At 39.3% G+C, this 15,014-nt stretch overlaps 1 protein-coding gene across 1 annotated transcript; it reads left to right on the top strand.

Moving 5' to 3' along the window:
* The first annotated feature begins 6,292 nt into the window (after positions 1-6,292).
* Positions 6,293-10,708, top strand: LOC123257813. The gene is made up of 3 exons (XM_044717796.1): positions 6,293-6,568; positions 7,055-9,326; positions 9,441-10,708. Exons 1-3 carry the CDS (start codon positions 6,293-6,295, stop codon positions 10,706-10,708), a joined length of 3,816 nt encoding a protein of 1,271 aa, XP_044573731.1.
* The last annotated feature ends 4,306 nt before the right edge of the window (positions 10,709-15,014 follow it).

The following is a 15,014-nucleotide window of genomic DNA, read 5'->3' as shown; positions in this document are numbered from 1 at the left end:
AAAAAGAACCAGATTTATTTGATCTGTTGGATTTGGTTGCCCTGGGAACTGTCTGTGATGTTATGCAGATCACAGGCCTCAATAGAGCACTTGTCTCACAAGGATTAAAAGTTATGTCAACAAGAAAAAACGTTGGCTTGCGTGTTTTATTTGATGCTTTGGGAATCCTTGAAAAACCAAGTGTTTCTCGATTAGGGTTTAGTATTGGGCCATGCATAAATGCTGGAGGAAGAATTGGAGAAGCATCGCTTGGTGCAAGGTTGCTTTCCACCGATGATGATGAAGAGGCACATTCAATCGCGCTAAAATTAATAGATTTGAATAATGCAAGAAAAGTGTTAGAAAATGAGGCTCTCTTGGAAGCTACAGCACAAGCGGAAAAGTCTGCCCAATCAGGTGCGAATTTTATAATGATAAGTGGCAATTGGCACCAGGGAATAATTGGTATAATTGCATCAAGGCTAAAGGAGCAGTTTCACTTGCCAACAGTAGTGATATCTTTAAATAATGGAATAGGAAAAGCAAGCTGTAGATCAATTTTGGGAGTTGATATCGGTGCTGCAGTCCTTTCCGCAAAGTTTATAAATTTGATTATTGAAGGTGGTGGCCATAGTATGGCGGCAGGATTTTCAATTAAAGAAGACAAAATAAATGATTTGCATGATTTTTTTACTGAAAGATTTTCAAATTCTATAAATGAGAAAACTTTAAAAGCTGATAGTATAGTAACTGCTAAAGCAATAAATTTGTCTTTATGGAATCAATTGCAACGCTTGGGACCATTTGGAGTTGGAAATCCTGAACCAAGGTTTATTATCCAAGGAGCAAAGATAAGAAAGCCTGAAGTTATAGGAGTTGACCATATAAAATGTTTTATTGCTGATGATAATGTTATGGTAAAAGCTATTGCATTTCGTTCTGCAAATACTCATCTTGGCTCTGCTATCATGCAGGGTAATGTTAAAGCTATTTTGGGTAAAATCTCTATGAATTACTGGAATGGCAATGAATTTGTACAATTTTTAATAGAAGATGTATTGACCATTAGTTGAGTGTATCTGTTCAGCAGAGTGGCAAAATAGGTAGACAAGATAAACCAAAAAATCGAGAAAAAGTGAGTTTACAACAACTGGTGTCATGAAATTATCTGACACTGATTTCCATCCAAGAGGGTGTCATCCCAGTGCTCCTATAATGTCATCCCAGTGCGTGACACTGGGATGACACCCTACTTAACCGTCATACCGCGATTCATTCGCGGTATCTCTTAGCCGCTAACAAGTAGCGGGATGACGAGCTTATCGTCATGCCACTGCGAACCGTCATACCGCCGCGAACCGTCATACCGCGATTCATTCGCGGTATCTCTAGATCCCGCTAACAAGCAGTGGGATGACGAGCTTATCGTCACGCCGCCACGAACCGTCATACCGCCGCGAACCGTCATACCGCGATTCATTCGCGGTATCTCTAGATCCCGCTAACAAGTAGCGGGATGACGGTTGTCGTTTAGCCATAAACATTAAAAAATTTACCAAATGAAAAAAAAGGCAAAAGAAACCCTAGTCATTGTCTATTTTCAGTATTGGCGTTTTTAAGTCTTAAACACTGCAATTTAGCTGCTTTTGAATGCAACTAACCTACGCTGCAAATGTTTAAGAAATTTACTAAGCAGAAAAAAAGGCAAAAGAAACCCCGTGTTAGCTAGTTGTCACTCTCTAATCCTGCAAATTGGCGTACTATACTGTCTTAAACGACTTATAAGCGCGTTTCAGCTTATATAGGTAAAAACCCAGAAATGTTGTGAAGACATAAGGTGCACATAGTGCAAAAAATTAAAAATAAGACGCCAACTACGTTGTTTTCTTGCTGTTTAATCTGCACAGATGAAGATAACTGAATACCTTCAATATCATGATAAGGGCGCTGGCGAAGGGTGTCAAGCAAGTTTTTCGTTTCTATATGGGCTACCTTAAGACTTCAACGTCTTAACGCACTTGACCCCACCAGCATATAAATTTGCATAGCTCTTTCCAGTATTAAGCAATGCAAGTCCAATGTTGTCTACACTAGAGCGCAGTTTCCCTATTTCCTCATTGTTTTCATTTGTCACTTTAGTGCCAATATCTGGAAGTGCGTTATCCCCCTCAACAAGGTAAAGTTTTCTTCTGAATATTTCTTGTCTGCTCATTCGATTTACAACTTCCTGACCTATATAACACCCCTTATTAAAGCTTATACCGTTTACCTTATCGATTAAAAATTGCAGCGGAAACGATGAATTCTGCACCATATCTTTCGCTCCATCTGGAACGAGATTTTGAATTCTAACTTTTTCATACTGAGTAAAATCCCCAACCGGCTCTTTTATTTCATCTTTATGTATGATCCTCATTCCTAGCAGCTTGTGCCTTGGATCTTGAAAAATAACTTGTGATTCACTACTACACTCCGCCAACTTAGTATTAAACAAAACTCCAACCTTATATAGTGCGCTAACGTCTTTAATTTTCACTTTCAAATAAGTTTTAAGCAAATCCAGTTTCTCGATTATTTGCTGCAAGTGCATGTTTTCGCACTCTAAGAGGGTGTATTTACCATATTCAATAAGAAAAAAATCATATAGATATTTTCCCTGAGGGCTAAGCAATAAAGAGTAAATGGCTTTTTGGCTATCCAACTTATTAATATCATTGGTTATAATACCCTGCAGAAAATCTCTAGTGTCAGGCCCATATAGCACTATCACACCACGACTTAAAAATGGTATATAACTCATGAAATCTCTATAAATAAATCTAAATTTTATTATATAACATTAGGCTCTTTTAGAAACTGCTTTTGGCGTGCATATTTTATAATGGCGTGCATATTTTACAAGCTCCAGCCCTTGAAATCTAACTTACGAGTATATATATATAAACTTATAAGTTAATTTGTTGATGAGGAAAAACAAATGTCAAGTATAAGTTTAAATGTATTAGATGATAGCGTGCTGATCAAGCCTATTAGCGAAGAAAAGCAAGGTGGAATTGTGCTTCCATCAAGTGCTGAAAAGAAACCTACTAAAGGTGAAGTTATAGCAATTGGTGAAGGTTCACGCAATTCAAGTGGCGAACGCGTAACTTTAACTGTGAAAGCTGGTGATAAAGTGTTCTATCGTCAATGGGCTGGTACAGAAATAGAACATAATGATGAAAAGCTTATCGTGATGAAAGAGTCCGATATACTTGCTGTCATTAAATAGCAGTCTTTATTTTACTAAACTTAAACAAAGCGCAACATGACGCATTGTGAATGATTTTATTATAGTTTTCTAAATTTTTTATTAACAAGAGGTGATAAAAATGACTAATGTAGTAGTATCAGGTGAGCAGTTGCAAGAAGCCTTTCGTGAAGTCGCAGCAATAGTAGACTCAACGGTGGCAATAACTGCGGGACCTAGAGGAAAAACAGTAGGGATTAATAAGCCCTATGGAGCACCAGAAATTACAAAAGATGGTTATAAGGTGATGAAGGGTATCAAGCCTGAAAAACCATTAAACGCTGCGATAGCAAGCATCTTTGCACAAAGTTGTTCTCAATGTAACGATAAAGTTGGTGATGGTACAACAACGTGCTCAATACTAACTAGCAACATGATAATGGAAGCTTCAAAATCAATTGCTGCTGGAAACGATCGTGTTGGTATTAAAAACGGAATACAGAAGGCAAAAGATGTAATATTAAAGGAAATTGCGTCAATGTCTCGTACAATTTCTCTAGAGAAAATAGACGAAGTGGCACAAGTTGCAATAATCTCTGCAAATGGTGATAAGGATATAGGTAACAGTATCGCTGATTCCGTGAAAAAAGTTGGAAAAGAGGGTGTAATAACTGTTGAAGAGAGTAAAGGTTCAAAAGAGTTAGAAGTTGAGCTGACTACTGGCATGCAATTTGATCGCGGTTATCTCTCTCCGTATTTTATTACAAATAATGAAAAAATGATCGTGGAGCTTGATAATCCTTATCTATTAATTACAGAGAAAAAATTAAATATTATTCAACCTTTACTTCCTGTTCTTGAAGCTATTGTTAAATCTGGTAAACCTTTGGTTATTATTGCAGAGGATATCGAAGGTGAAGCATTAAGCACTTTAGTTATCAATAAATTGCGTGGTGGTTTAAAAGTTGCTGCAGTAAAAGCTCCAGGTTTTGGTGACAGAAGAAAGGAGATGCTCGAAGACATAGCAACTTTGACTGGTGCTAAGTACGTCATAAAAGATGAACTTGGAATCAAGATGGAAGATCTCACGCTTGATGATCTTGGTACGGCTAAAAATGTTAAAATTACTAAAGATAATACCACAGTTGTCAGCGAAAATAGCGATTCTGACAGTGTGAAAGCTAGAATCGAGCAGATTAAATCTCAAATTGAAACTTCAACTTCTGATTATGATAAAGAAAAGCTAAGAGAACGTTTAGCGAAATTATCAGGTGGCGTTGCTGTGCTCAAAGTTGGTGGAGCAACTGAAGTGGAAGTTAAAGAACGTAGAGATAGAGTCGAAGATGCGCTGCATGCAACAAGAGCTGCAATTGAAGAAGGTATAGTTCCAGGTGGTGGGGTTGCGCTTCTTTATGCTTCATCTGTTCTCGACAAATTAAAAGGTGCAAGTGACGAGGAACAAATAGGCATAAACATTATCAAGAAAGTTCTCAGTGCTCCAATTAGAAGGTTAGTTAAAAATGCTGGTCTTGAATCTGCTGTTATAATTGACTATTTGATTAAGCAGAATGATAAAGAGCTTATATACAACGTTGAGGCTATGAATTACGCTAATGCATTTACAGCTGGTGTGATTGATCCAGCAAAAGTGGTGCGTATTGCTTTTGAAACAGCGGTATCTGTTGCGAGTGTGCTGATAACTACTGAATCTATGATAGTTGATGTACCAAGCAAAGAAAATGCTTCATCTCCTATGGGTGCAGGAGAAATGAGTGGCATGGGTGGATTCTAAGTAGAATGAAACCGTGGAGCAATTGCTCCACGGTAGTTCCAAAAAATCTCACATTTTACTATTCGTTAAAGGTAATACGTTTGGTGCAGAAATGCACTACTGTTTGCATCCGTTTCGCTCCTTTATATTGTGGTTGTCTAATAACAAAAAGGCAGCATAAGAAAACTATAACCCCTAGTATATTTATACTATAGCTGACCCAAGCAACACGTCATACCGCGATTCATTCCACAACTGTACGAACATTACAATATGGCACATAGTAAACGATGTCATGAAAGTAGCTGACACTGGAATTCAGAAAAAAGGATGATGTCATTCCAGTGCTTGACACTGGAATCCAGCATTTCCATAATCATCAAAACATTGTATTTTAACAAAAAACAGCTATTTTTATGCTTGCCAACTTAATAAAATTCCTGGATCCCAGTGTCAAGCACTGGGATGACACCCTCCTTATGGGCCAAAATCACAATGTTCGTACAGTTGTGGATTCATTCGCGGTATCTCGGCATAGATTCCGCTAACAAGTAGCGGAATGACGAATTTGTCGTTTTTCAGATTGTCGTAAGTCAGTTTAGCTATAGCATAATGCTATATTAATAAATAATCTATATAATACTATTAAATATAATAATTAAAATCTAAATTACTTTCTCTATAAAAGGAGAAATTTACCTTAATGAAAATACATATATATTTAATATTGTTTTTATTTTTTTCTTGCACTCAACTATATGCTGACGAGGAAATTGCAAAATTTGATTTACTTATTGGCGAGATAAATGAAGCAAGCTTCACTCTTAAAGGTGCAATAAAGGTTACAGTAGAACCAGGCTGGCACATATATTATAAAGATCCTGGAGATTTTGGCCTTCCCACGTCTATTAGTTACGAAGGTAATGCATCAGATATAAATATTCACTGGCCTATTCCAAAGGAACATAAAGATAAAGTAGGGAGAGAGACGTTTGTAAGTAACGTATATGAGGATATGGTTGTTTAGGAACTATCGATACATAGTTTATAAGTCACCTATATTGTCATCTTTATATTTTCTATACCTACTAGCTTTAGAATCCACAATTTGTATGCACACACACACACCTATCGTTAAGTTCCACAAATGTAAATTTTCTTAGTACCAATTAGACAGCGAAACTGACAAGAACATATTACTCTACAGTCCACTACTCATTCGTCTTGCCGGTTGGGGATCATTGTTTGGTCCTTCGCATCCGGATTTGTTTTGTAGTTTTCTGTGCATTGGTTCTCATTTGTAATTGTTTCTCGGCATGGAGCAATTAAAAGCATTGACAAAAGGGCGCGCCAGACTCAAGGCCAATATCACACGGAGCTTGGCTTGGGCTGAGGACGCGCGACATTCGAACGCCACACGGGCAGAGGTGTCTTCGCGGCTGGAGCATCTCAACACAACATGGAAAGACTTCAATAGATTTGGTGATGAAATAGCTATGCTCGACGAAGTAGAGGGCTATGTGGATCCGGAGCATGACAACATATTCTACGAGGAAAAATATCTAAGGGCGCATGCATTACTTTCGGCGATGGTAGGTACAAGACCTAGTCCATCAATTGGGAACAGTGAAAACGGCAGCGGCGTGCTGCAAAACAACGACGCAATAATAAGTTTGCTACAACAACAACAACAACTCTTCGAGCAGTTGGCGGCAAATCGAGCCACTGCAAACATGTCGAGACCTGAAGGAGGAGACGCCTACGCGGCGAATTCAGGTAGTGCTCAAATGGTAGGGGCATCAGCTCAAAGCGAATTGCCTAAAATTCAAATAAAACGGTTCGCTGGCAATTATTCAGAGTGGCCAGCTTTCAAAGACATATATGAGAGCACAATTCACAACAAGGCGAATTTGACAAATACGCACAAATTTCATCATTTGAAATCTCTTCTGATCGACGAAGCTGCAAATCTGGTACGACATTTGGCTATTACGGATTCAGCTTACAACACTGCGTGGGAGCGACTTAATGAAAGATATAATCGTCCACGGCATATCGTGAATTCACTATTGGAGCAGTTTATGAAGCTGCCAACAACAACAAGGTCGGATACAGCAACATTACGGAAGGTGTCAGACGGCGCCAATGAAATAGTGCTTGGTTTGGATGCCATAGAGGAAACAGGACGAGACTGTTGGATCATCTACTTGACGCTGGAGAAGCTGGATGCAGATACTCGACGCAGGTGGATCGAGCGCAGTGTGGAGACAGACTCACCCACACTGGAGGAATTCTTCAAATTTTTGGATGCACGTTGCGAGGAACTAGAGCTCAGCAAGCGTGAAACAATCGGAGGCAAGACTTCAGCCTCAATCGGTGACAAGGGAAGGAAGGTCACACATTCGCTGGTTGTACTTGAAGGAAACAAGTGCAGCAAATGTCATTCTACAGAGCATCGTCTGTATGGATGCCAACAATTCTTGGATATGTCAGCAGGACAGAGGTTTTCGTTTGCCAAGGAAAACGCTCTATGTTACAATTGTCTGAATCCTGGTCATGGGGTCAGAAAATGCAAATCTACGTTCAAGTGCAGACAATGTAAAGGTCAGCATCACTCACTGTTGCACCTGCAACGCACGCAACAGGCTATTGGAACAATCTCTCAAACTGGTGAGGATCAGGAGGATCCTAGCGCACACATCTCAACGGTGACTACGAGTCACATCGCACAAGCAGAAGGTTCTGCAGCAATGGTATGTGCACAAGGCACTGCAAATTCACAACAATCAACTGGATGGAACAGGAGCACCTTGCCGACGGCCATGGTCAACGTTCGCAACGCAAAGGGAGATTTGGTTGCATGCCGACTCCTATTGGACACGGGTTCAGAACTGTCGTACATATCTGAACGCTGTATACAAACACTTGGTTTGGCTCGTACGCCATCACGCATACTGGTTACGGGAATTTCATCAACCAAAGCAGACACTACAAGGGGATGCAGCACTATAAGCATCCAATCCCGTATTTCGCAAGATCAGCTGGTAGTCCAGGCTCACGTGCTTGGAAAGATTACGTCATCATTGGAAAGGCAGACCATCGACGCGTCTGTACTTCGAGTTTTCAACGATCTGCAATTGGCAGATTCGCAATTTAGCACGAATGCCCCAATTGACATTCTTTTGGGCAGCGAACACGTTTGGAGTGTTATAACTGGAAGAAAAATCTACGACGACAAAGGAAAGCTCATTGCTATATCATCAATTTTCGGATGGGTAATTACATCACTGCTTTCATCACGCGCATGCAGCGCTACGGCACTTACAACAACAATAGACATCGATGCTTATCTCAGAAGGTTCTGGGAACTGGAAAGCATACATCGCAAAGCAGAAGTTCAACCTGAAGACGAGGAGGTGGAGAAACACTTTCTTGCAACACACACTCGAGACAAACAAGGCAAGTACATCGTGGAACTTCCGTTTAAAGTATCCGAAACACAATTCGCAGATACACTTCAAGGAGCGTTGCAGAGGTTCAAATCAGTTGAACGACGTTTAGCACAGAATCAACAATTACGTAACGACTACGTAAAGTTCATGAGGGAATACCAGGAGCTAGGACATATGCGAGAAATCTCACCGACCGAAATTCCCAAGGGTAGGAATTTCTACTTGCCACATCATCCCGTATTGGGTCGGAAACTTCGAGTGGTTTTCGACGGATCATATCAAGACGCCAAAGGCATGGCGTTAAACGACACGCTCTCGATCGGACCGAGTATTCAGCGAGACCTATTTGCTGTGTGCTTGCGATTCCGTATGTACAAATACGTCTCTTCAGCGGACATAGTCAAGATGTTCCGTCAAATATGGGTGAGCGAAAAACATAGAGACTATCAAAGAATCGTATGGAGAGAGGATCCCTCAGATCCTATCAAGCACTTCCAACTATGCACGGTGACGTATGGAACATCATGCGCACCATTTCTAGCAGTCAGAGTGCTAGAGCAACTAGCTGCTGACCATAAGCACGAGTTTCCGAACGCAGCAAAAATCGTGTTGGAGGACTTCTATGTCGACGACGTTCTCACTGGAGCAAATAGTGAGGATGAGCTGCTACGCAACAGGGACGAACTGGTCCAACTGATGTCCTGTGCTAACCTAGAGCTCGGGAAATGGGTATCGAATACCAAACGCATCAAATCGGAGGATAACACGGATTCCTCACAATCACCAGTCAAAGTGCTAGGGCTGCATTGGCACCCTGGAGAGGACACATTGGCGTACAATGTAAACCTATCGAAAGACCCTCGCTGCACCAAGAGGCAAGTGTTGTCGGATGTCTCACGTATATTCGACCCTCTCGGTCTATTAGCACCAATCGTAGTTCAATTCAAAATACTATTTCAAAAACTCTGGCTGTTGAATTTGAATTGGGACGACGAACTACCGAGCAAACTAGCAAACAACTGGCTCAAATGGCGAGCTGATCTGGACAACCTTCACAAGCTCCAGATACCGCGCTTAGTTAAAAGCGACAAACAGAGAATCGAATTGCACGGATTTTCAGATGCATCCACCAAGGCGTACTCAGCGGTGGTATACAGCCGAGTGGTTAACGACGATGGAACCATTTCGGTCGCCATACTTGCTGCAAAAACCAGAGTGGCACCTTTGAAGCAGCAGTCTTTGCCGCGCCTGGAACTATGTGGCGCACTTCTATTGAGTCAACTTCTGCAATCCATAAAAGCTGGACTAATGAACAACGACGTAACGATCTACGCATGGAGTGATTCGACGATAGTCCTGTCATGGTTATCGTATTTACCAGCCCAACTCAAGACGTTTGTTGGGAACCGCACTTCAGAAATCCTCGAAACCATCCCGAAGCATGCATGGCGGCATGTAGACTCAAAATCGAACCCAGCGGATTGCGCATCCCGTGGCTTGGGAGTATCCGAGCTCATTGACTTCCAATTATGGTGGAAGGGTCCTTCATGGCTGAGGGACAAGGATCAATTCTTGGTGAAATTGAACAATACTCATAACTGTACTTCTCTTTCAGACAAACGCATACAAGACGAAGTCAAAACTACCTGCCTAGCTGCGCAGACGAATGTCACGACGGACAACCCATGGGATAAGCTTCTCAATCGCAACTCATCTTGGCTGAAGCTTATACACACACTTGCTTACGTTTTGCGCTTCATTCATCGCATGAAGCACCCATCTTCGAACCAAATATCGAATTCTCTAACATTCGATGAGATCAAGGCAGCAAGGATTCGGTGGCTGCAACACGCTCAAGCTGGTTTTCAACAGGAGATCCAGTTACTACGCGCAAACAAGGCTCTAGGGAACCAATCTCAATTGGTCAAGATCTCACCAATCATCGACAAGGACAACCTGCTAAGAGTAGGTGGACGAGTCCAACATTCGCAGTTGTCAGCAGAGGCGAAGCATCAGCAGCGTCCTAAGTGGACCACAACAACCCCTAACATTTCGATCGGTAGCGTTGTGCTCATCAAGGAGTCCAACACACCACCAGCATCATGGCAACTAGCGAAGGTGATCGACACGTTCCAAGGAAAGGACAATATGGTTCGCGCAGTCAAGATCAAGACGGCAGCAGGAGAATTGACCCGGCCAATAACGAAAATTGCGAAACTACCCAGTTCAGAAACCGTGTTTCAGGGTGGCCCGGGATGTTTAGGAACTATCGATACATAGTTTATAAGTCACCTATATTGTCATCTTTATATTTTCTATACCTACTAGCTTTAGAATCCACAATTTGTATGCACACACACACACCTATCGTTAAGTTCCACAAATGTAAATTTTCTTAGTACCAATTAGACAGCGAAACTGACAAGAACATATTACTCTACAGTCCACTACTCATTCGTCTTGCCGGTTGGGGATCAATGGTATTATTTCCCTTTAAGATGAATATATTTTTAAATCAAGGGTATATTGACCTTAACTTCCATATAAATTATGCGATATGTAAAGATAGGTGCATCCATAAAAATGTTGAGATAAAAATCAGGCAACCATTAAAGGATTTTATAGATTCTGATATCAATAAACTTATAAATGAGTGGTATGAAAAATAGAGTTCTCATGGGGTAGGTGTCATTCCAGCGCGTGACACTGGAATCTCATTTACTTTTTTGTTCACTATGTGAGGAACTTGGGCCTACAAGTATATAAACATAATGGTTTCACATAAAAAATTTAGATCCCAGATACTGTCTCTGCTGTCAAACAAATTATCCAACAAAATTACAATTAAATGGTTGATTCTTTTTAAGAATACCAAAAAAGACATGCATTAATTTTCGCATTAACGCAAGAACTATGACTTTTGGACATTTGCCTTTACTTGCTAGACGCTGACAAAACTTTTGAAAATGATTATTATGGTTTTTGACTACTATAGCTGGCATATAAAGAGCTTTTCGAATACGCTCAGATCCTATTTTGCATATGCAACTTCTCTTACTTACTGACGATCCCGATTGATAATGTCCTGGCAGCAAAAGCTGTAAATTGTTTAGCATTGTCAAAGTTATCAACTGATGGCATTTCTGCGACAACAGCAACAGCAGTAAGATATCCTATACCTTTTATAGTCTTAAGGTTTTCCACCATATTTTTTAGATGTGGATAGTTATTTATATGCTCATTAATTTCTTTTTCGAGAACAATAATTTGCTCCTCTATTGCCAAAATTACTTTAGATATAGCTTCTTTGCAACTGGAATGCATATTTTTGTTTTCCAAGCGATTTGTCTGTTGCACCTTATCATCTTTTAGCGATTGCATGCAACGCCCTCAAATGCCTCATTTCAGGTGCAATGGGCTTCCAAAGAGCAGGTTTGTTGGCGATACAAAATCTAGCTATCATAACTGCATCTGATTTATCTGTCTTATTTCTGAGCAGCTCACTTTTGCCAAAAGCTTTCTGGGTTTACTATACTGACATTATGTCCTAAATCGTGCATAAAAGTAGCCAAATCTTCTCCATACCAACTAGTTGCTTCAAGACATAAATGAGTAAGATTTGCTCCATGGCCATTGCACCAAACTACAAGTTTTGCAAAACCATCTTGATTATTTTGAAAGACTTTGTGTCGTTTTTTACTGTCCACTAACAAACAAACATCAAATTTCTTTTTTGAAATATCCACACCCAAAATAGCATTTACTTGCATAAAATTGCCTCCAAGACTATAAATAAACTGAGAGTTTAGACTAACCTTGTAATACGGGATATAATTCCAAAAGATACTGTTCAGTCTTTAACTCTATGGGAGGGAAGCAAAATCTGGCTTAATGGCATTAGTGTCGCATCAGCTTCACCCTCCCTGTGAGGTATTTTAGCTCTAATGCCTCACATCATAAAGATACAAGTGTCACGCACTAACTGTACGAACATTGAGATATAAGAGTAATTTGTACCAAGAAAAAAGATGTCATCCCAGTGCCCAGACACTGGGATCCAGATTGGACACTAAGTTGGTGAGTATAAAAGTAGCTAACCTTATGTTAAAACACAATATTTTTGGTGAGGGGTTGCATTAAAAGCTGGATTCCAGTGTCAAGCACTGGAATGACATCGTCTTAACATTGTACCATATTACAATGTTCGTACAGTTATGTGTCACGCTACTTGGATGACAAGAAAAGATACCGTCTTGTTAGTCAACAAAAAAGTCATAAAAATTCTCCAAATTGCATAATAAAATCAAAAAATACTTCCAACTGTGTAGCAGTATACAGATTATAGTTAGTGGATATGTTGATAAGTAAATTAGTTACATATAAAACAGCAGAAATTTACTTATCAACATATCCACTAACCAACAACATTCAATAAATTTGTGTAAGATGCCATTTTACATAAGATGAATTAGAAGCATTTTTTGATTTTAAAGTACTAAACCTTCAGTTAACCTTTTAGCCCTATAGTTCTTGATATGATCTGGATCAAAGGCCTTTTTTGAACTTAAAACACCAAAAACTATATGAAGTAACTTACGCATTGCAGCACCAACTATGGCCATAGCATGCTTGCCTTTCTCTTTTAATCTTTCGCAAGAAGCCATAATGATAGGATTATGCTTTTTAGCTGCTATAGCAGGAAAGTACATTGCTTTATGTAATGTTCGTGAACCGGTTTTACTTAATCTGGGCTTGGCATGTACGGATGAGCCTGATGTTATATTTTGTGGTATAGTTCCAGCATATGCTGCCAATTGCCTAGCATTTATAAAGGCTTTTATACCAGGAATTTCAGCTAAAATAGCTATTGCTGTTTCCTCTCCTATTCCTGGAATAGTTAATAGGAGTTGAAAATCTTCCAACAATTCTTTGTGTTGTTTTAATAGTTCGCGTATGGAGTTTTTTATTGTTTCTATTTTTTGCTCTATGTTCATTGCAAGGTCTTCCCAAGCATTTGCAACTTCTTTAGGCAGTCTCTCTTTCTTTTCTAAATGATTATTTGCTAATGTTAACTCATCCTTTAACGCATTTGAGCAACGATAAAGATGTTTTAATTTTTTCTTTTCAGGAGAAGGTGGTGTCCAACGAGAAGGTTCCTGTCTTTGACAATAATCTGCAATAATCTCTGCATCAGTCTGGTCATTCTTTTGTCGTGTAAGCTTACTTTTTGCATAAAATCTTATGCAAGCTGGGTTTACAACACTAACGAAATATCCAGCGTTGTGGAGGAACTCAGCCAAAGCTTCGCTATAACAACCAGTGGATTCCATGCAAGCTTTTACTTCTTCTACGTTATGTTTTTGTAGAAAGTTCAGTAGACCTTGAAACCCAGTATCATCATTTTTAAATTTCCTTTTCCTAGTTTCACGCTTTCCTTTTTTACTTATGAATGAGAGAGAAACATCAAAGCGTTCTTTTGAAACATCTATACCTAAAAAGTTGTTGATCATATATAACTCCATATACTACTATTAAAAATGAAAAGTAAGGCTTACCTTGTGAATACAGAATTAGAACCATTTAGGCCTTTCTACGATACCGTCCAGCCTCTACTTTTGAGAAGGGAACTCTTTTCTTTTCTACAGATTTTATATCTAAGGAATCTTCCAGAGTTCTTCCCTTCTCCACCTAATGCTTAAGCTTAAAAACACTAGATGCTTTTTTCAAGATACAAGGTTTCTAGAATGACGGAAACGAAGTCATACATAGAAAATAGGTTAGGTATTTTCAATTTTTGTTGTATACTCAAATAAAAATCTCACTTTTACAGATGGATACAGTAAAGTTTGTTTTATTACTGCCAACAATATTACTCATGCTAGTTGCTGGTGTTTACCTATCGATTAAACTAAAATGGCTACAGGTATTTAGATTACCATACGCCCTTTCACTCCTTGGAGCTAAAAAAGGAGAAAATAAATTTTCTTCTATAGCCGCTCTGTTTACAATTTTAGGGGGAAATTTAGGAGTAGGAAATATTTCAGGAACTGCTGTTGCTCTAAAAACCGGAGGACCGGGCTCTATTTTGTGGATGGCGATAATTATTGTTATCACTTCTGTGATAAAATATGTCACTTGTTATCTAAGTATAAAAACCAGAAAGGAAAAGAACGGACGGTTTATAGGTGGCCCTGTAGCCTACATGGCTGATGCATTTAACTCTAGAAAAGCTACAATTGTGTTTCTAGTTGTTATGATAATGGTTTCAATAACAGTTGGTAACCTTGTTCAGGTAAATTCTCTATCAATACCACTTAACATGATAGATGTGCCTGTAGTCATTGGTGGCATTGTAATGGCCATAATATTTTTTGTTGTTGCAGCTCTCAGCTTAAAAAAAATTAAAATTTTTATATCAGCTATGATACCGATAATGACGGTAAGTTACCTCACACTTTGCGGTATCATATTATTTAAATTTAGTGAAAATATTCTTCCTTCTCTAAAACTAATAACAAGCAGTTTTTTTACAACCAGTAGCTTTAACTCTGGTTTATCTCTAGGTTTGATTCTAGAAATGTTGACT

Source organism: Drosophila ananassae (assembly GCF_017639315.1).
Source record: "Drosophila ananassae strain 14024-0371.13 chromosome 4 unlocalized genomic scaffold, ASM1763931v2 tig00000066, whole genome shotgun sequence".
NCBI classification, from domain to species: domain Eukaryota; kingdom Metazoa; phylum Arthropoda; class Insecta; order Diptera; family Drosophilidae; genus Drosophila; species Drosophila ananassae.
This window is presented reverse-complemented; position numbering and strand designations above follow the sequence as displayed.

What these genes read in the sequence shown, in the direction of transcription:
- LOC123257813 (XM_044717796.1), top strand. Translation starts at nt 6,293, where the DNA reads ATGGAGCAATTAAAAGCATTGACAAAAGGGCGCGCCAGACTCAAGGCC. An exon ending in ATGCATTACTTTCGGCGATG is followed by an intron (nt 6,569 to 7,054) that starts GTAGGTACAAGA and finishes CTATTGGAGCAG; the next exon opens with TTTATGAAGCTGCCAACAAC. An exon ending in AGTGTTGTCGGATGTCTCAC is followed by an intron (nt 9,327 to 9,440) that starts GTATATTCGACC and finishes CGAGCAAACTAG; the next exon opens with CAAACAACTGGCTCAAATGG.